Below are 20,413 nucleotides of genomic sequence, written 5' to 3' on the forward strand. Positions count from 1 at the left end.
GTGAAAATGAACACACCACTAACACACACATTGTTTTACAAATGATTTACATGTGTATATGTATATATGTATATTTACGATTAGAGTAATCCCTCTCTGGACGAGGGCTTGTTGAAAAGAAGCTAGTTTGTATTGCTTAAGCCACAACCCCCGTAAAATAAAATTTGATTTGATTTGATTGTTTGTTTGTTGTTGTTCTTCTTCTTTGTTGTTTATTGAACGGTTTGTTTTCAGTTATAGTGACGCAAGTTTCCGAGGGCGTCATCTGACATCCTGCAGGCAGAGAAAGGGGTTTATTTTGAAGATAATGCAGTAGACTCATGCATACTTGTACAGTCAGCAAGAGAAGAGTTGAACATAGGTGGCAAGATTCTCCCGTACAACACCATGGATAGGTCTTATTACGTTAACTATACCATTAGTTCTGTGAAGGACATCGATATCCTTTGTTGCAGTGTAGAGTAAAAATTCAACAGACAAAAGGAGTCTCAATTCAGCGTCTTTTACTACGCCCCGAACAAACGAATATACAAACGAACCAACGGAGTCAGTTGTCGGTGCACATCCGCAGCTTCCAGTGCAGTTTTAAAAACGAAAGCAATGGACATAAGATGACAATTAAAGGGGGAGGAGGGGGGTGAAAAGAAATGTTGTGCACAACTAGAGTCGACAACCACGTTCTTAGGAAAAGATGCTGCATACACTTGAAGGAAGACAAAGAAGAAAGAGAGAGAGAGAGAGAGAGAGAGACACTCACACACACACACACACACACACACACACACACACACACACACACACACACACACACACACACACACACACACACACACACATGATGTAGACAGACAGGCAGGCAGACAGGTAGTATGATGGATGATGATAATGATGATGAGAAGGAGGAGGAGGAGAAGGATTCAATGATGAAGATAGGGGAAAGGATGATTTATATGATGAAGTTTTCCACTACCAACACTCAGTAACAACACAATCGATCGAATTGACAGGATTGACCATGTCCAAGTTCAGCCTTTGATAGAGAATGAACTTTTTTCGAACACACACACACACACACACACACACACACACACACACACACACACACACACACACACACACCCTCTCGTATCACACACAACCACGAACACACACACACACACACACACACACACACACACACACACACACACACACTGACACATACACACACACACACACACATAACCCCAAAATGGAAGAAATGTCCGCTCTTGAACTCAACCCTCCCCCCCCCCCTCCAACCCCTCCTACCCCCGCCCGACCCCCCACATATCTATCGCCCTCCCCAGTGATAAAACAAAAGGGCGGTCTGAGAAAACCAGTGGCGCAGTTTATCCCAACACCGCTGGACAACGCCCAGTCTTTGAGCCGCGACTGGACATTCTACTCGGCCTGTTGTATCCTGCCTACAAACTTTGCAAATTCTTCAAACACAGGAGTCCTCAGTCTCAAGGTTTCTGGCCACTGTTTCCTTTGTGCCCTGTTGGTCCGGTGCCCAGGGTTATACACACTATTCAAAGCCCCCCCCCCCCCCCTCCCGCTCCCACTCTCCCCCCCCCTCGACACCCATAACCCGCTCCTCTCCCTCCCTCCAGGGTCAACCCCCCCCCCCCAAGCATCTTAACATATAACCCCGCCAAGCTGACCCCTTACCTCTATCCTCAGGACGCCCCCCCCCCACCCCCATCCACAAGTGTCCCTAGCATCTCTCTCTCTCCCACTTCCAAAGTTAAACGTAGTGTCCAGAATCTCTCGGACATCATGCATCCACCCACCACCCTCATCCCTCGTCAGCACTCCCCCCCCCCCTTCTGTGTCCTCCACCCCCGCCCAACTGACCCTCTGCCTCCAAACCCCCGATTTTGTATCCCACCCCCACCTCCCCCAAGTGTCCAAAGTCCCTCTCCTCCATCCAATCCCCTTCCCCTGCTGTTTGTCCGGCTAACATGAAAAACTCGTTTCCCAGTGTCCATTGTTTTAAGATCCTCGAGATGCGGATTTGTGTTATCCTTCGTTTTCTTTTTATGGGATTAACGTTGCTTCCCTTCAAACGAATTACGTGCACTAAACAGACCGCAGTCTGTCCGTGCAGTAAACCGCAAAAATGGAAGAGGATGGATGCTTGAAGTGTAGAAAAGCTCAACACAAACGCAAACAGATTATTTTGATGAAGACTGATTCAGGGGGGATTAAGGGTGAAAATGTAAGCCGTTGGACTCGCGGTCGTTGGAAGGGCGACAACCGTTTTGAAAATAGTTCACCTTGTCGTTGGTGCAGTTGTCAAGAGTTAAGGATCCCTCCCAACGAAACTTTCCCATATATAAATAATTACATCTGAGTACCTTCAGTAATCAATATCATCATCTCCTCCTCCTCCTCCTCCTCCTTCTCTTCCTCCTTCCTTTTTTCAGGGCAAAAGTTAAAGCAGACTTTGGGCATTGCAACTCGGAAAAATGTGACCTTATCTCAATAAAAGAAGCACAAAACAGCCGTGCAGAAGCCATTATATGTCAGCCTTTTCTCTCTTTTTTTTAACGGTTAAGCGATGGATACGTTATGTTGATATGCTAGCTGATCCAGGGACGATCGCCTCTCTCTCTCCCCCCACCCCCCACCCCCCCCCCCCCCACACACTCCTCCTTTCTGTCCATCTCAAGCCTCCAACGGGCGCATCCCTCCATGTAAAGAGTTGCAGTGGAGGTTGAACTGGTCAATGAACCATACAATGGGGTATGCTTTGTGAACCAAACTATGACGTCTTAGATTATTGATATGGATATGGAGCGATTGGACGGTACATGAACTGTCACTTGGTAGTTGGTTTAAACAGTATTTTATTCATAAACACACACATGCTATTACAACAAAATGTTTACAAAGGAGCACAACACGTTTAAAACATAATCATACCTGTTATTTCATGGCGGGATATAAAGAACAAGATATGGCGACAAATCTTCAGTGGCCAATGAACGTTTGCAACCCAGAGTAAGTTCTAAGGCCGCCCATTTAACACACACATACACACGCACACACACACACACATACACACGCACACACACACACACACACACACACACTACTCAAAATGTGCTCAACATACACAACATCTTCATTTAAATGTCAGACGAGTGTAGGTGCACTAACCCCCCCCCCCCCCACCCCCACCCCACCCCTCCCCCATCCATGCTTCCAAATCTTTTACTTTCAGAATCTCAAGGGTAAGATTTCCGGGTAAAAAAAAGTAAATTACCAAAATGTCACCGGTTACCACCATAAAAAATAAGAGAAAGACAGAAAATAAGAGAGAGAGAGAGAGAGAGAGAGAGAGAGAGAGAGACAGAGAGAGAGAGAGACAGAGAGAGAGAGTGAGAAAGAGAGAGCGAGAGAGAGAGGGGGGGAGAGATATAGTGAGAAAGAGAGGGGGAGAGTGTGAGAGAGAGAGAGAAAGAGAGAGAGACCTCTTAGCGTCCTCTTAGACCAGTTGGCCTATATTGGGACAGAGAGAGAGAGACAGAGACAGAACGAGAGAGAGACAGAGACAGAACGAGAGAGAGAGAGAGACAGAGACACAGCCAGAAAGGCAGAAACATAAAACAAGAAAAAAGAAAAAGTCGAACTAACATCAGAGGGAGGAGTTTGCACTCGCGCAGACAAGCGGGGGACATGTTTGCTTTCTGAAGTCCGTTGACGCGTCTTCCACCGGATGTCACGTCGCAGTCAACATCGACTTCCGGCCCCCGAGATCCTCGCGCTGTGATGGCATCTGAGGCTGGCGGGGAACACAGTCACGTGACGGGTCACGCATTGACCTCCTGTATTAACATATGACCCGCTACGAGGCTGACAGAACTTGAAATGCCATTGAGAAAAAGTTGCGCGCGGAGCGTCTTCGATTTCGCTGTGGAAAAGAAGAAAGTGGTGAGTGTCTTTCTCACCAGTTGTAAAACGTTTTAATTGACGTTTAATGAGAGACTTGAGGGGGGGGGAGGGGTTATTTGTGACAGTGTGCGTGTGTGTGTGTGTTCAAGTTTGTGTGTGTGAGCCAGTGTGTGTGTGTGTGTGCCTCTGTGTGTGTGTCTGTGTGTGTGTGTGCCAGTGGGGGTCTGTGTCTATGTGGCTGGCTGTGTGTGTGTGTGTGTGTGTGTGTGTGTGTGTGTGTCTGTGTGTCTGTCTATCTGTCTGTCTGTCTCTCTGTCTGTCTGTCTGTCTGTCGGTTTCATGTATGTGATGCATCAGTCTCAGTATTCGACAGACTCACACTCGTGAACACATTCATAGCCGACATATTCACGCGAAACAAATGTGACACATGTGTCCCAAACATCCACATCAATATTCAACCTGATTCTTCTCAATTTTATTGAGAGCATAATTATTTTAGATGCGATTCGCCTGACAAACTGATGCTCGTGGACTGCGTCGGTTTCACATCTCTGCGCCTTATATATGCTTTTTAAATTAATTAATTACTATTATTATTACTAATTGTAAATAATCATTCCTGGCGTCAGAGCTTCTCGAAGTCGACCCTGTACTGACGTCATCATAATTATAGTACGCTTTTTGCTGATGGTTAGGCAGACAGGATGTCGGCCATTTTGCCACGACGGTGTAATTTTGTATTGAGAACGGATGTGTGCGATTTTCTATCGATGACCCAGTCTCGAGCAATTCTTTCTGGAAAAAAATTAAATATTAATTTTTTTTAACTATTGATAACCACAAACTTTTTAGTTTTAAGGATAAAAGTCGGGTTTTCCATTTCAATGCTTGTTATCCTCTCAAGTTGCAGCTAACTCTTCACATATTGCTCTCGCTTACTCTTGTGGCCTATGTCGTATATATTTAGAGCGCTAACTTAAGTTTAAGACTTAGGTTGTCAGTATTTAGTGTCAGTTCCAGGGCCGGACTAGGGGGGGGGGGGTTACAGGGGTTGCGCAACCCCCCCCCCCCCCCCACCCTTGGCTTAAGCATGTACCTCCCAAACGCTTTTTACTTATTTTATTATTTTTTGTGTGTGTGTGATGGGGGGTTGCATATGGATCATCATGAAATCCGAGGAGAAATCGCACCTCTCACCCTTGCTTGCTGTCGAATTTACCTTTTTCGTTCAAGGAGAGGCTTCCTTTCCCTCCAGAAACATCAAAAAACGTTCAGCTTCAAGGGGGCGAACTTACCTAGTCCGGCCCTGAGTTCTTAATTTTGATGATTGAAACTCTCTGTGCTGCTTCATACTATGCTTATGGTCATTATTGATTGTCTCGTGCAATTTAGGCATCTTTCTTTAATCATTGCTAAAGGATCAATGAATCAACTGCCAGTTATTCATCATCTCCGAGCAGTTCTGGGTGTTCTCATCAGAAAAAAACCCAGATAGACTGCTAATTCGTTCCAACATTCAGAATAAAAAAAAAGAAGAATTTTAGGTTTTTTGAACGTTCAATAATTGACAAAACAGTTCAATATAATAATAGGGGAAAGGCTCCTAATATGGACCGGCTCCTAATATGGACTACCTCCTGTTCTGACAAACTAACGGCGCTAGAGCGCTCAAAACAATTTCATTCGCTGTATTCACCCTTCTCTGGATAACTTGCACATGTCAAAACAGTTGCAGAAACACAAACCTCAAAACCGTTAGGCTTTTTCTCTTTTTTTCAGTTTTGGCAGCGTTCACTCTAAATTTGCCGCCTAAAACGAACTCGTTTCTGTCAACAGCCAAAGCTTTTATCACACAAAAATTGCTATATATGACAGTTAAGACCGTATTTGTTACATTTTAGCAGTGATGACCCCGAGTTTCTACTGCAAACAAAAAATAATAGCAAACTCGCAAAGTATGTGTGAGTCCCCTAATATGGACAACATTCAACAAATCGAAGAAAATAAAAGCTAAATGCTATTTTCATTCATTCATTCAGAAGCTTGCTGAAACTAACCTCTAACTAGCCCTCGAGATTTCCAAAATATATAACAAATAGTCTTCTTTTCGTGGAAGTTGATAATTTCACTTTTTTTCCACTCTGTTTTTGATAAGCTTCTTTACTTTCCTGGTGTGCTTCAAATAATGCTCTCATCAACCTGAAACAGATAAATCTAAAGCATATTTTAATTAGTCTGACTTGCACACTAAGTTTTATCGTGTTATGTTGAAGTATTGGGGGCTTTTTACAGTGATTCGTGAAGGCCGCTTCACTGGTCCATATTAGGCGCCCAGGCTCCTAATATGGACCATTTGTGAATTTTTCTGTATTTAATTTTTGCTGAATGTCTATCAAAGCTATTTCCCTCTGATTCGGCCCAACGGTTAACATAAAAGAGAAGGACTACCAAACACAAAATGAAACGTCTTCGCAAGAAAACAAGCTAGTTATCAGCATGAAACAAAAAGTGGTCCATATTAGGAGCCCTTCCCCTACATGTATTGTAACGTTTTGTTTTATCAATATTTAAACATTCCAATCAGCTACAATTCTTGTTTTTCGTTTTCATCAGGTCAACAGTCAACATCATCTGGAGCCCAATACAACGGCACTAGGAGGTGGCGGCAATGGCTGTGGGTCTGGTGTTCATGAACTTCTCCCTGGCAGGGTGGGCATCAGCGTCGGGCCTGAAGAACGCCTCCCACTTGGGCACCTCGGAGAACAGGCGGAAGAACTTGATGTGCTCCTGTAGGATTCAATGGGACAGGACTAGTGACATGACGTCATCGTTACATTAAAACACGCCATAAGACGTCACATGACATGACATCGTGTCACATTACATAAAACGACAATATTACAAAATGAGCATAAGCAGCTTAGAATCCTTCGCTTCTTCAGAGAACAGGCGGAAGAACTTGATGTGCTCCTGTGGGATTCAAAGGGACTGGACAAGTGACATGACGTCATGTCACATTACAACATGATGTTACATGATTATGTCATCGCATCACATTACATTGATACCGGGAAGATTATCTCAACAACGGTCATAATTTAGATCTCCCATCCCCAAACACACACACACACAACACACACAAACACACACACACACACACACAACACACACAAACATACAAACACACACACACACACACACACATACGCACACACACACACACACACACGCACACGCACACACACACACACTCTCTCTCTCTCTCTCTCTCTCTCTCTCTCTCTCTCTCTCTCTCTCTCTCTCTCTCTCTCTTCTCTCAAAGAAATATCAAGCATACTAACGTTGGAGTCCAGAGCCAGTCTGTGGTAGATGCCAGGGGGAAGATGAATGAGGTCTCCTTCTCTCAGGTGCAGACGGATCCAGCGGTCGTCGTAAGACCGGATCTCAAAGTAACCACTGCCCGCCACGACCAGACGGATCTCGGCGTCCTCATGCAGGTGTTCCGAGTAGAAGATCCCGGTCTGTGTCGAACAGACACACAGACAGACAGACAGACAGACGGACGGACGGACACACGCACAAACACACGCACAGGCAAGCACACACAAGCACACAAACACACGCACGCAAAAAAATCAAAACACTTGTTCGTAGGTGTATCGTACATACCCTTGTATTTGTCTTAAAAGTTTTGGACAAATTTTGCCGAGATTATGAGTGATGTGTGTGAGGCATACCTAACAGTGTGTTCTGACAGTGTGGTGAATTGTTCAGTAAAGGATCTGGCCATGCATGCATGCATGACAGTGTGTTCAACTTCACATTCTGCTGAACAGAGATGCCGCTAGGATTTTGTACAACACATGTACTGAAGTTAATGGCAATACATTTTGCTCAAGTATATTGCAGTCGTTAACGTCACCTCCCCACCCCCACCCCCACCCCCACCCCCACCCCCGCTCCCCCTATCTCACGCTGGAAAATAGTTTATAATCTTTGCCGAAGTGTCGGCAAAAGTTTTTCGGCAGTCTTCTGCCGACACCAAACGACATCCCTGCAAACAAACAAACAAACAAACAAACACAAGATCAAACAAACAAGCAAACAAATAAGCAAACAAACACGCAAACAATCAAACAAACAAACAAACAAAAACAAACTAACTAACTACCAAACTAACAAACTAATAAACAAACAAACAAACACACAAACAAACAAACAAATTAACAAAACAAACAAACAAACAAACAAATACAAACAAACAAACACAAAAACAAACAAAACTAAACAAACAAACAACAAACAAACAAACAAACCAGCCAACAAAGAACAAAGAATGGCACCTTTTTCTCAAAGTCATCTCCCATGGCCTGACGGGAGATGTCCATGAAGTCTGTCATGATGTATCCCTGACTCAGTTGATACTGCTCCGCTTCATCGTTGCAGTTTTCCACCTGTGGGCAAAGTGAGGATCACTCAGTTATGATGAGAATAAGATAAGATAAGATAAGATAAGAGATAAGATAAGATAAGATTTCATGAAGTCCTGCGAGGATACCCCCATGGAAATTCGGGCTGCTTTCTACCTTGGGAAAGCGAGCTGCCATGCAGTACGACGCTACCCAATATTTGTTGTTCTATTTCCAGCATGCGTGTATTCATGTTTCCAAGCCCTGAGACTTTCGCTGTGAGCTTGGGATCTTTATCGTGCACATGCGTGCACACGGGGGCGTTCTGACACCGAGCAGATTTTTCCCAAAGTTGACTCTGGGAAAGAAATCCCTTGCCGAACGTGGGGATCGAACCCACGCCAATAGCAACAACTGGATTTGAAGCCAGCGCCGCTCCCGGCTGAGCTATCTCCCCGCCACTCAATGAGGCCATGTTCATCCCGCAGGTCATGTCCGAATTTGCTTCCTCATCAGCACGGACAGATGCTCGGGTAAAGGGTTCGAATCCCGACCTGGACGAACAAGGTATCCCTGTCACACCCCCGTCTCATCTCCTTAGCGCGTAAAAGATCTCGGTCACTCTGCCAGGAGTGCAGGTGGCTGATTTGACCTAAACACGGCACGCATCTGGGTAGTGCGACTCTTGCTGCTGCTCGCTTTCCACTGGTAGCCAATACGCATGAATATAGTATGTACGGTATTTCGCCTGTCTGAATAAATTATAACTACCTGTTATCTCTGTTTTTACATTTAGTCAAGTTTTGACTAAATGTTTTAACATAGAGGGGGGAATCGAGACGAGGGTCGTGGTGTATGTGTGTCTGTCTGTCAGTGTGTGTGTGTAGAGCGATTCAGACTAAACTACTGGACCGATCTTTATGAAATTTGACATGAGAGTTCCTGGGTATGATATCCTTAGACGTTTTTTTCATTTTTTTGATAAATGTCTTTGATGACGTCATATCCGGCTTTTCGTGAAAGTTGAGGCGGCACTGTCACGCTCTCATTTTTCAACCAAATTGGTTGAAATTTTGGTCAAGTAATCTCCGACGAAGCTCGGACTTCGGTATTGCATTTCAGCTTGGTGGCTTAAAAATTAATTAATGACTTTGGTCATTATAAATCTGAAAATTGTAAAAATATTATTTTTTTTATAAAACGATCCAAATTTACGTTCATCTTATTCTCCATCATTTTTCTGATTCCAAAAACATATAAATATGTTATATTTGCATTAAAAACAAGCTCTGAAAATTAAAAATATAACAATTATGATCAAAATTAAATTTTCGAAATCAATTTAAAAACACTTTCATCTTATTCCTTGTCGGTTCCTGATTCCAAAAACATATAGATATGATATGTTTGGATTGAAAACACGCTCAGAAAGTTAAAACGAAGAGAGGTACAGAAAAGCGTGCTATCCTTCTCAGCGCAACTACTACCCCGCTCTTCTTGTCAATTTCACTGCCTTTGCCATGAGCGGTGGACTGACGATGCTACGAGTATACGGTCTTGCTGCGTTGCATTGCGTTCAGTTTCATTCTGTGAGTTCGACAGCTACTTGACTAAATGTTGTATTTTCGCCTTACGCGACTTGTTTATTCTATATTTTTGGGGGGAAATCGTTGAATTATGTTTAAGTAATTATTTTGCTTTCTTCAGCAGAAGTTGAGTCAGTGTGTGTGCCTGTTTGCCTGTGTGTCTTGCGATTAGTCTGTCAGGCAGAAAAAGAAGACGAGAAGTAAGAGTGCTTCACTTTTGATGTCCTTCCACTCGTTCCACCGCATTTCATCGCAACCTCCCGGTCTGTCTTTCTGTGTAGCTGTTTCTATTTTACTTTGCACGTGTCAGTGTTTCTGTCCGTTCCTCTGTGTGTGTGTGTGTATGTGTGTGTGTGTGTGTGTGTGTGTGTGTGTCTGTCCCAAGTCACACAAAACACTCACTCTCCAGTACTTGACCCCTGCTTCGCGCAGCACTTGTTCGGCAGTCAGCATCTGAGGCGGGTCTGTCTTGTGAAGTTCCTGTGGGTTACCATCTGAGCCATCACGGTACCACGCACGCAGAGTAGCGGCCATCTTGAGTTATCGAATGCAGTTGACTTTTACAAAGCCACAGACGTCCTATAAATCAAAAGTAAGCAGACAGTAAGATGAAGCTAACATGAAAACTGTCTTTCTTTTAAAACCCTTACTGGAGAAGTCCTTTTGTCATTGCCTGACGCCTGTTCAACTACTTGGTATATATATAGCAGCTAAGGTCGGCTGATCACATTAAGAAAAGAAACTAGATGAACCCAAAGAATTATATAAAAAAAAATCAAAGAAAACAACGCGCGGTACAACAACAAAAACACAAAAATAAGAAGATAGACAAGGACGAGAAGGGTCTTTGACTTGACAATGTGAAAACGTTTCCTTGAGGAAAACGAAGCAGCAGAGTGAGGGAAGCAGTTGAACTTTAGCGTTGTAAATTCATAGCTCACAATCCTTGGAAAAACTGGCTGTACCCATGTTTTCCTTCTAAAAGCCATGTAAATAAAACGCGGTTGTACAGTTCATTCCATAACTTCAAAGGTATCTAACATGACTTGTTATGCTGACAAGAGCATCTTCTGGAAACCCGGTTGTACAGTTCATTCCATAACTTCAAAGGTATCTAACATGACTTGTTATGCTGACAAGAGCATGTTCTGGAAACCCGGTTGTACAGTTCATTCCATAACTTCAAAGGTATCTAACATGACTTGTTATGCTGACAAGAGCATCTTCTGGAAACCCGGTTGTACAGTTCATTCCATAACTTCAAAGGTATCTAACATGACTTGTTATGCTGACAAGAGCATCTTCTGGAAACCCGGTTGTACAGTTCATTCCATAACTTCAAAGGTATCTAACATGACTTGTTATGCTGACAAGAGCATGTTCTGGAAACCCGGTTGTACAGTTCATTCCATAACTTCAAAGGTATCTAAATTGACTTGTTATGCTTAATTACAAGAGCATGTTCTGCAAAATTGGAGGCTTAAATTGCAGTGGATTGTGAACTATGGATTTACAACGCTAAAGTTCAACATTACCGGAAGCAGAAGCAGGAACGATAGAAGGATGTGAGAGCTGTTGAGCCGGATGAAAGCTGTTTTGAGAAGGACCAGAAACATTAAAGCGTAAACCGCGACCTTGTAAAGTTAAACTCGTTTCTTGCTTACAAAAAGAGCCGAAAAGAAGTAGAAGAGGAGGAGAAGGAGGAATAAGATGTATGATCTATGATCTGTTTACATCTGTTGAAATAGAAACTGTGTGCAACTCAGAAGGAGAACGAGATTAAAGGAAAGAATGACCCAGCTGTTACAACAAAACAAACAAGTAGCTATATCTAATTTCAGCCATACTCCTGCAAATTCTGACGAGAGCATATTTCACAAACAGCTTTTATTTTATATGATTGTGTGTGGGCCGATCTTTATGAAATTTGACATGAGAGTTCCTGGGTATGATATCCCCGGAAGTTTTTTTTCATTTTTTCGATAAATACCTTTGATAACGTCATATCCGGCTTTTTGTAAAAGTTGAGGCGGCACTGTCACACCCTCATTTTTCCATTAAATTGATTGAAATTTTGGCAAAGCAATCTTCGACGAAAGCCGGGGTTTGGTATTGCATTTCAGCTTGGTGGCTTAAAACTAATGAGTGCGTTTGGTCATTAAAAATCGGAAACTTGTAATTAAAAATAATTTTTTTTATTAAACGATCCAAAAACAATTTCATCTTATTCTTCGTCATTTTCTGATTCCAAAAACATATACATATGTTATATTTGGATTAAAAACAAGCTCTGAAAATTAAAAATATAAAAATTATGATCAAAATTAAATTTCCGAAATCGTTTTAAAAACTATTTCATCTTATTCCTTGTCGGTTCCTGATCCCAAAAACATATAGATATGATATGTTTGGATTAAAAACACGCTCATAAAGTGTCACAAGCGCCTGTTGTATGTAGAAAAGACCCATTGCAAGCGCCTGTGTTGGTGTTTGGGCTTTACTGCCTGTGTGTGCGCTATATGGTTTTTCTCGTGCTTTTCGTAATTTACGTTATGATGTTTGTGAACTGTGTTTATTTGATGTATGAATTTAGAAACTGGGGAATAATACTTCATTCGGAGAAGGCTTGCGTTCCAAGCAGCGAATCCAGCTACAGCAGCTGTAGGTTCGGTTTCAGAGATCGGACTGGGGAAGGGCATAATGATTTGTCTTGTACATGCGGCCGAGATGCGGTGAGTCTTTATTTGTAATATATGTATCGGAGTTATAGGAAATAACTTTAGGGACATGTAGTTTGTTACTTTGATATACATAATATATGCATACGTCCGAGTCGAGTCCGAGTCGACCGGCCGTTTGTTTGTTTGTTGTTTGTTTGTTTGTTGTTGGTTTGCTTGTCTGCAAGTGCAGTATAATGGGTTTCTACTATTGTATACTTGTTGTACTTTGCCTATGATAGTTGTGATTATATCTAAGAAATATTGTTAAATCGTGTTGTTAATATATTGATGCTAGTAGCTAGTTTGAACACTAATTTGAATATGTTGAAATGGTTGCCAGCATGCGTGATTTGGGTATATGAGTGTGTGAATCAGTATTGCCATTGTCCATATAATCCTGCTTTGGAGTTATTGGCATAAGACGGGCCGGGTAAAGGGTAGCGTGATATTGACTATGAAACTAACTCTACGCATATTTCAGGTCGTCCTGTTGTTAACCTGAAGGCTGAAACAATCAAGTTCTGGTGTCAACTTTAACCGGAAGATGACATTTCACTCACATCTACATCTACATCTACGTCTGCGCAGTCTTCTGCTTCACCTTTAACTGTCGTCCTACTACCGTCATTCAATCGTCATTGTATTGTCTACATCTACATCGTCGGGATTTCTATCTACTGCTGGACTCAGTTGGTTACTTGAGTATTACCCTTATTACCTAGCTCGATAAATAAGCCATTTACTCCAGCAGGTCATTAACTTTAAAGTGTGCGTGTGTGTATGTGTTATAAATATGTTTATAAGTGAACAATAATATTTCCTCTTATACTACAATTTGTGTTTGTGGAACTTTATTATGCAAGATTCTTATTGAGTCGGTGGTTGACTGGCTGCGCGCGTGTGTGATGCATGTGTGTGTGACAGAAAGTTAAAACGAAGAGAGGTACAGTAAAGCGTGCTATGAAGCACAGCGCAACCGCTACCGCGCCAAACAGGCTCGTCACTTTCACTGCCTTTTGCACTAGCGGCGGACTACGTTCAGTTTCATTCTGTGAGTTCCACAGCTTGACTAAATGTAGTAATTTTGCCTTACGCGACTTGTTTTTATTTTTTCCTTTCACCAATCAAAATTTCAGAACAAACAAAGGCAATGATAATAACAACAATTTAATGGAAAAATGAGGGTGTGACAGTGCCGCCTCAACTTTTACAAAAAGCCGGATATGACGTCATCAAAGGTATTTATCGAAAAAATGAAAAAAACGTCCGGGGATATCATACCCAGGAACTCTCATGTCAAATTTCATAAAGATCGGCCCAGTAGTTTAGTCTGAATCGCTCTACACACACACACAGACAGACAGACAGACACACACACACACACACACACACACACACACACACACACACACACACACACACACACACACACACACACACACACACACACACACACATACACCACGACCCTCGTCTCGATTCCCCCCTCTATGTTAAAACATTTAGTCAAAACTTGACTAAATGTAAAAACAGAAACACAAAACAAGACGCCGAAAAGTTGTACCTACCTAACAAGCCTCTCTGAGCCCTGGGTGCGCGCGTACCAAAGATTTGCCAGTCACTGAAGAAATGTTTGGATATATTCGACTTATATAAGCTTATGTACATGCATTGTACCTTCTTTCTTTTTATAAATTCAGACCAGATAGAATAAACAACAGGTGGGAAAAAACGAAAATACCAAGCCGATAACCACTTACCTGAGTGTGTATGTCATGTACCAAACAGTTAACAGTGAGAAAACGTTCTCTGCAATATCCGACTAACCTGGTGTGAACTTCGAATATATCCGTACTTGGTGTTGTAAACAGCGAACGCTCATAAAGTAAGAATTAGCAACGGTTGTGTGGCCCTGCGCGGTTATCAATTGCAAAGCATAACCTATATAGTCCAAGTCACGTTACACAGGTTATATCGGGCACCGACCATCGTTTCATAGTGGTGAGATTAATAGGTTCGACGAGTAAAGCTAGGAAAGAGCGTTTCTTGAGGGAAAATCGCGATGAGGTAGGGTCGGATTTAGTAAGAAAATGCTAGCATTTGTGTGAGGTGCTCACGCGCGAGAAATGATAGCGGCTGCAAAGCTGGCAATTCCGTTGGATGTTCACCGACGCTTCTTTCGATGTCAGCAATTCGTATTTAATGTTCTTTTATTCGCACAAAATCGTCTCCTCACTAAGAAAGCGTCCAGCTTTCTAGCTTTTCTTACGTGAAAGAAACGGACGGCAGATTTTGCACCTGGGTAGTTGTCCTTGCTGGTAGCTATCGTTTGCGCAGTCACATACAATGTTGGCTGACAAATATTTTAGGTTTGGTTTGATTACAGTTTGCCAAATTTGTCATGTGTTACGAATTTGAGAATAATGCCGAGTAATCTTATTTGTGACACATGTACTTGTATTTGTGAGTAGGACTAGTATTTTATGCATTGCGAGTACGAGAATCTTTTAACACATACTACTACTTGGCACTATTGCGCCGATCCATTGGCCTATGTGTACTATCTACGTTGCTGCACTTCTGAATAAACAACCTACATGTATACAATTTGAATTTTTCGTTGCGCCCGGAGCAGTTTTGACAGATCAAATGTGTAGCTCCTTGATCAAGTCAAATATGTAGCTCTTTGATCACATCAAATGTGTAGTGCCTTGATCAAATCAAATGTGAATCTCCTTGATTAAACCAAATGTGTAGCGCCTTGATCAAATCAAATGTGAATCTCCTTGATTAAACCAAATGTGTAGCTCCTTGATTAAATCAAATGTCCTTGATCAAATCAAATATGTAGTCCCTTGGTCAAATCAAATGTGTAGCCCCTTGATCATATCTAATGTGTAGCTCCTTGTAAATTGAAAAATGTGGTCAGACTGAGGTTGCAGAGGAGTATTCATTCTTGTGCTGTGCTCTGTGAGAGGTGTTTTCTTTGTGCTTAATATTATTTTGTTTGGACCTAGCTATTGATGTGTACATTGTTGTTAAACAGTTGTTTGTTGTACTGATGTTTATCAGGGTTTGCTAGTGTGTGATAGGGTTCGTGTCCGTCTGTAGATGTTAGTTTCTTTGTTAGTCCTGTGTTGACAACTCTTCGAAAAGCCTTAGAACCTTACCCACGGAATACGCGCTATATAAGCTTTCTATTGATTGATTGATATTCTTTCAGTTTAAGGGGTTAAATTTGTGTGCATAATGGACAATACTGTGGAAATATGAAAATCCAAACCTTTGCAAAGTAGGTGATAATACTGTTGTTGTTATTTTCGGGCATGTGGGTATCGTTATTCCTCAAAATATCACATTTCCTCTCCAGGAGCTTGCACTTATGACGACCTGTGAAACGACCCCTTTTTATATTAGAGTGCAAGTAACTTAGTTTTCAATGCAGAACACTGATACACCATTCCACACAGCAACACATGCAAACTTCGTATCTGTGTCGGGCTAATATTTAAAAAAATATACATGTCAAAGTGGATGGGCTATCGGGTTTAAAAAAAACCCATCTAGTTCACATTATATCATGTCGAAAACTGTGTCTTGAGCAGATAACATATCAAAAACGAATATCTTGCTTCAAAAGAAAAAAGACAAAAACCAATTCAGATAAATTATATCAAAACAGTGTCCAATCTCTCGTATGCGAGATCTCGACAGTGTGTGTGTGTGTGTGTGTGTGTGTGTGTGTGTGTGTGTGTGTGTGTGTGTGTGTGTGTGTGTGTGTGTGTGTGTGTGTGTATCTGTGTCTGTGTCTGTGTCTGTGTGACTGTGTGTGCGTGTGTGTGTGTGGGGGGGGGGTGTGTGCGTGTGTGTATGTGTGTGTGTGTGAGTGCGCGTGCGCGTGTGCGTGTGTGTGTGTGTGTGTGTGTGTGTGTGTGTGTGTGTGTGTGTGAGAGAGAGAGAGAGAGAGAGAGAGAGAGAGAGAATGCGAATGCGAAAGTGTAATTGCTAGGCCGAGAGAGAGAGAGAGAGAGAGAGAGAGAGAGAGAGAGAGACAGAGACAGAGACAGACAGACAGACAGACAGACAGAGAAGAGAGGTGATTAAAGGTATGGCACAAGGGACACAACCCAATGATTGTTATCGTAAACCGAATTGCTTCCCTTAAACGCCTTTTCTTTCTCTTGAACATACCACATGCACTCTTGTCTAATGATAGGATAGTGAGTGTGTGTGTATGTATGTGTGTTTGTGTGTGAGTATGTACGTACGCGCGCGCGCGCGCGTGTGTGTGTGCGTGTGTGTGTGTGTGTGTGTGTGTGTACCAGTGGGGGTCTGTGTCTGTCTATGTGGCTGGCTGTGACGGTGTGTGTGTGTCACGTGTGTGTGTGTGTGCGTGCGTGTGTGTGTGTGTGTGTGTGTGTCACGTGTGTGTGTGTGTGTGTCACGTGTGTGTGTGTGTGCGTGTGTGTGTGTGTGTGTGTGTGTGTGTGTGGGGGGGAATGTCTGTCTGTCTGTCTGTCGGTTTCATGTATATGATGCATCAGTCTCAGTATTCGCCAGACTCACACTCAAGAACTCATTCATAGCCGGTATATATTCACGCGAAACAAGTGTGACACATGTGTCCCAAATATCTACATCAATATTCAACCTGATTCTTCTCAATTTGATTAAGAGCATAATTGTATAAGATGCGATTCGCCTGACAAACTGATGCTCGTGGACTGCGTCGGTTTCACATCTGTTTTTAGCGGGGCTGTGGTCTCACACTTTAACAGATATCTTTCAATATAATTCCTTATTCGACAAGTTGTCTGGCAGACAGCGGTACCTCATATTTGTTTCCACTACTATGCTTTTTAAATTAATTAATCACCATTATTATTATTAATTGTAAAAAAAATCTTTCCTGACGTCAGAGCTTCTCGAAGTCGACCTTGTACTGACGTCATCATAATTCTAGTACGTACGTGACTTTTTCGTCTTGCTGATGGTTAGGCAGACAGGATGTCGGCCATTTTGCCACGACGGTGTAATTTTGTATTGAGAACGGATGTGTGCAATTTTCTATCGATGTCTCGAGCAATTCTTTCTTGATAAAAAGAAAACAATAACAAGTCACGTAAGGCGAAAATACAACATTTATTCAAGTAGCTGTCGAACTCACAGAATGAAACTGAACGCAATGCAACGCAGCAAGACCGTATACTCGTAGCATCGTCAGTCCACCGCTCATGGCAAAGGCAGTGAAATTGACAAAAAGAGCGGGGTAGTAGTTGCGCTGAGAAGGATAGCACGCTTTTCTGTACCTCTCTTCGTTTTAACTTTCTGAGCGTGTTTTCAATCCAAACATATCATATCTATATGTTTTTGGAATCAGGAACCGACAAGGAATAAGATGAAAGTGTTTTTAAATTGATTTCGAAAATTTAATTTTGATCATAATTTTTATATTTTTAATTTTCAGAGCTTGTTTTTAATCCAAATATAACATATTTATATGTTTTTGGAATCAGAAAATGATGGAAAATAAGATGAACGTAAATTTGGATCGTTTTATATAAAAAAAAATTCTTCAGATTTTTAATGACCAAAGTCATAAATTAATTTTTAAGCCACCAAGCTGAAATGCAATACCGAAGTCCGGGCTTTGTCGGAGATTACTTGACCAAAATTTCAACCAATTTGGTTGAAAAATGAGAGCGTGACAGTGCCGCCTCAACTTTCACGAAAAGCCGGATATGACGTCATCAAAGACATTTATCAAAAAAATGAAAAAACATCTGAGGATATCATACCCAGGAACTCTCATGTCAAATTTCATAAAGATCGGTCCAGTAGTTTAGTCTGAATCGCTCTACACACACACACAGACAGACAGACAGACAGACACACACACACACACACACACACACACACACACACACACATACACCACGACCCTCGTCTCGATTCCCCCCTCTATGTTAAAACATTTAGTCAAAACTTGACTAAATATAAAAAAGAAAGAAAAAAGAAACACGGGGTGTTAAAAGATTCTGCAGTATTGATTACCACAAACAATTTTGTTTTAAGGATGAAAGTCGGTTCATTTTCATTTCAATGCTTGTTATCCTCTCAAGTTGCAGCTAACTCTTCACATAGCTCTCGCTTACTCTTGTGGCCTATGTCGTATATATTTAGAGCGCTTACGTCCCTTTGTTTGTCAGTATTTAGTGTCAGTTCTCAGTTTTAATGATTGAAACTCTCTGTGCTGCTTCATACTATGCTTATGGTCATTATTGATTGTCTCGTGCGATTTATGCATCTTTTTTTAATCATTGCTAAAGGATCAATGAATCAACTGCCAGTTATTTATCATCTCCGAGCAGTTCTGGGTGTTCTCATCAGAAATAAAACAGATAGACTGCTAACGTTCCAAAATTCAGAATCAAAAACGAAGAATTGTAGGTTTATGGAACGTTAGATTGTTGACAAAACAATTCAATATAATAATACATGTATTGTAACGTTTTGTTTTGTCAATAATTAAACATTCCAATAAGCTACAATTCTTGTTTTTTGTTCTCATCAGGTCAACAGTCAAACATCATCTAGAGCCCAATACTATGACGGCTTACTATAGTGCCAAAACCTAGGGTTACCATTTTCACGTGAAAATTGGTAATTAACAGGGTTAAATACTAATTTTAATTTTTGCCTCGTTTTCGGTCACAGTAGTCGGACTTTAAGAGCCCGCACTGAGAGGCTACACCGTCCGGCAAACATCACTCTCATACTATTTCTGAAATATATTTTAATAGAAGGCTTTATCGAGCACGTTATCCGACATGAAGATGCATGTCACTGTTTTCTGCAATAGCGCATTCCTTAACGTTGTTTTGAGTATCTTAGAAAAGAATAATCGACCCCAAAAACTTTCGAATCGAAGCTTTTTTTAGCAGACGGATTTTTGATAGGCTGTGGTCTCACACTTTCACAGATATCTTTCAATATAATTCCTTATTCGACAAGTTGTCGGGCAGACAGCTGTACCTCATATTTGTTTCCACTATTACACTCATACATCTGCTTTGTACATATTTTTTTTTTATTACCACGGCCTTCGTGGCTTACATCTTAATCCTTTTATTTTTAAAAAGTTTTGAGATTTATTGTTCGTGTTCCTCTTACTTGTTCATCTATTTGCTTTTATTGGTGATCCTGAAAGGTTCCACCTTTTAACTCGTTTTGAATAACAAATCATTTTACAAACCCGTTATTCAAGATATAGAATACAGACTTATAATTCTTACCAAGAAACATCTGAACTACTTTTCATTTTAACGAATTCCACAGAGCATTATCATCTCAGTCATAGACCTATAGGTCCCTGTCTCAGTCAACCCCACCCCCTGCCCTCCTCTCCTTATTTTTTTTTGAATTTTTTGTTTGAAAGCGGACAAACACTGAAGTCCTTAATGGCTTAAAACCGTAGGACTTTTAATATTAATTTCAAGTATAAGTGTGTTAGTGAAGGAGAATCGATCCGTAAATGTTCGAATCGAGAGAGGAAAAATGGCGTCTGGCAGGACGTGTGCTAAAGGTCCGACCGCTAGCAGACGGCTTGTTCGGTCTAGACTCACACACTTTCACAAATATCTTTCGATAGAATTCGTTATTCAACAAGTTATCGGACAGACAGCTGTATGTCACGATTATCTACACATGCGCTCAGCTCTTATTGTTAATTTGCATCGGATTAAAGAACTATGGACCAGAAAAGTATCGAATC

The 20,413-nt window shown here is 41.6% G+C and overlaps 1 protein-coding gene across 3 annotated transcripts; it reads right to left on the bottom strand.

The window, feature by feature from the left end:
* Window positions 1–4,384: 4,384 nt before the first annotated feature.
* Window positions 4,385–14,551, bottom strand: LOC138966456 (acireductone dioxygenase-like). Of its 3 annotated transcripts, none has more exons than XM_070338704.1 (5): window positions 14,400–14,551; window positions 10,322–10,498; window positions 8,268–8,378; window positions 7,266–7,445; window positions 4,385–6,711 (listed from the first exon to the last, which is right to left on the bottom strand). In XM_070338704.1, exons 2-5 carry the CDS (start codon window positions 10,451–10,453, stop codon window positions 6,577–6,579), a joined length of 558 nt encoding a protein of 185 aa, XP_070194805.1. In that variant the 5' UTR covers window positions 10,454–10,498; window positions 14,400–14,551; the 3' UTR covers window positions 4,385–6,576. The 3 variants fall into 3 exon arrangements, with proteins under 3 accessions (XP_070194805.1, XP_070194806.1, XP_070194807.1); XM_070338705.1 differs by having other exon boundaries at window positions 14,467–14,550; XM_070338706.1 differs by lacking the exon at window positions 14,400–14,551 and adding an exon at window positions 14,208–14,335.
* Window positions 14,552–20,413: the final 5,862 nt, after the last annotated feature.

This window comes from Littorina saxatilis, linkage group LG5 (assembly GCF_037325665.1).
Source record: "Littorina saxatilis isolate snail1 linkage group LG5, US_GU_Lsax_2.0, whole genome shotgun sequence".
NCBI classification, from domain to species: Eukaryota; Metazoa; Mollusca; class Gastropoda; order Littorinimorpha; family Littorinidae; genus Littorina; species Littorina saxatilis.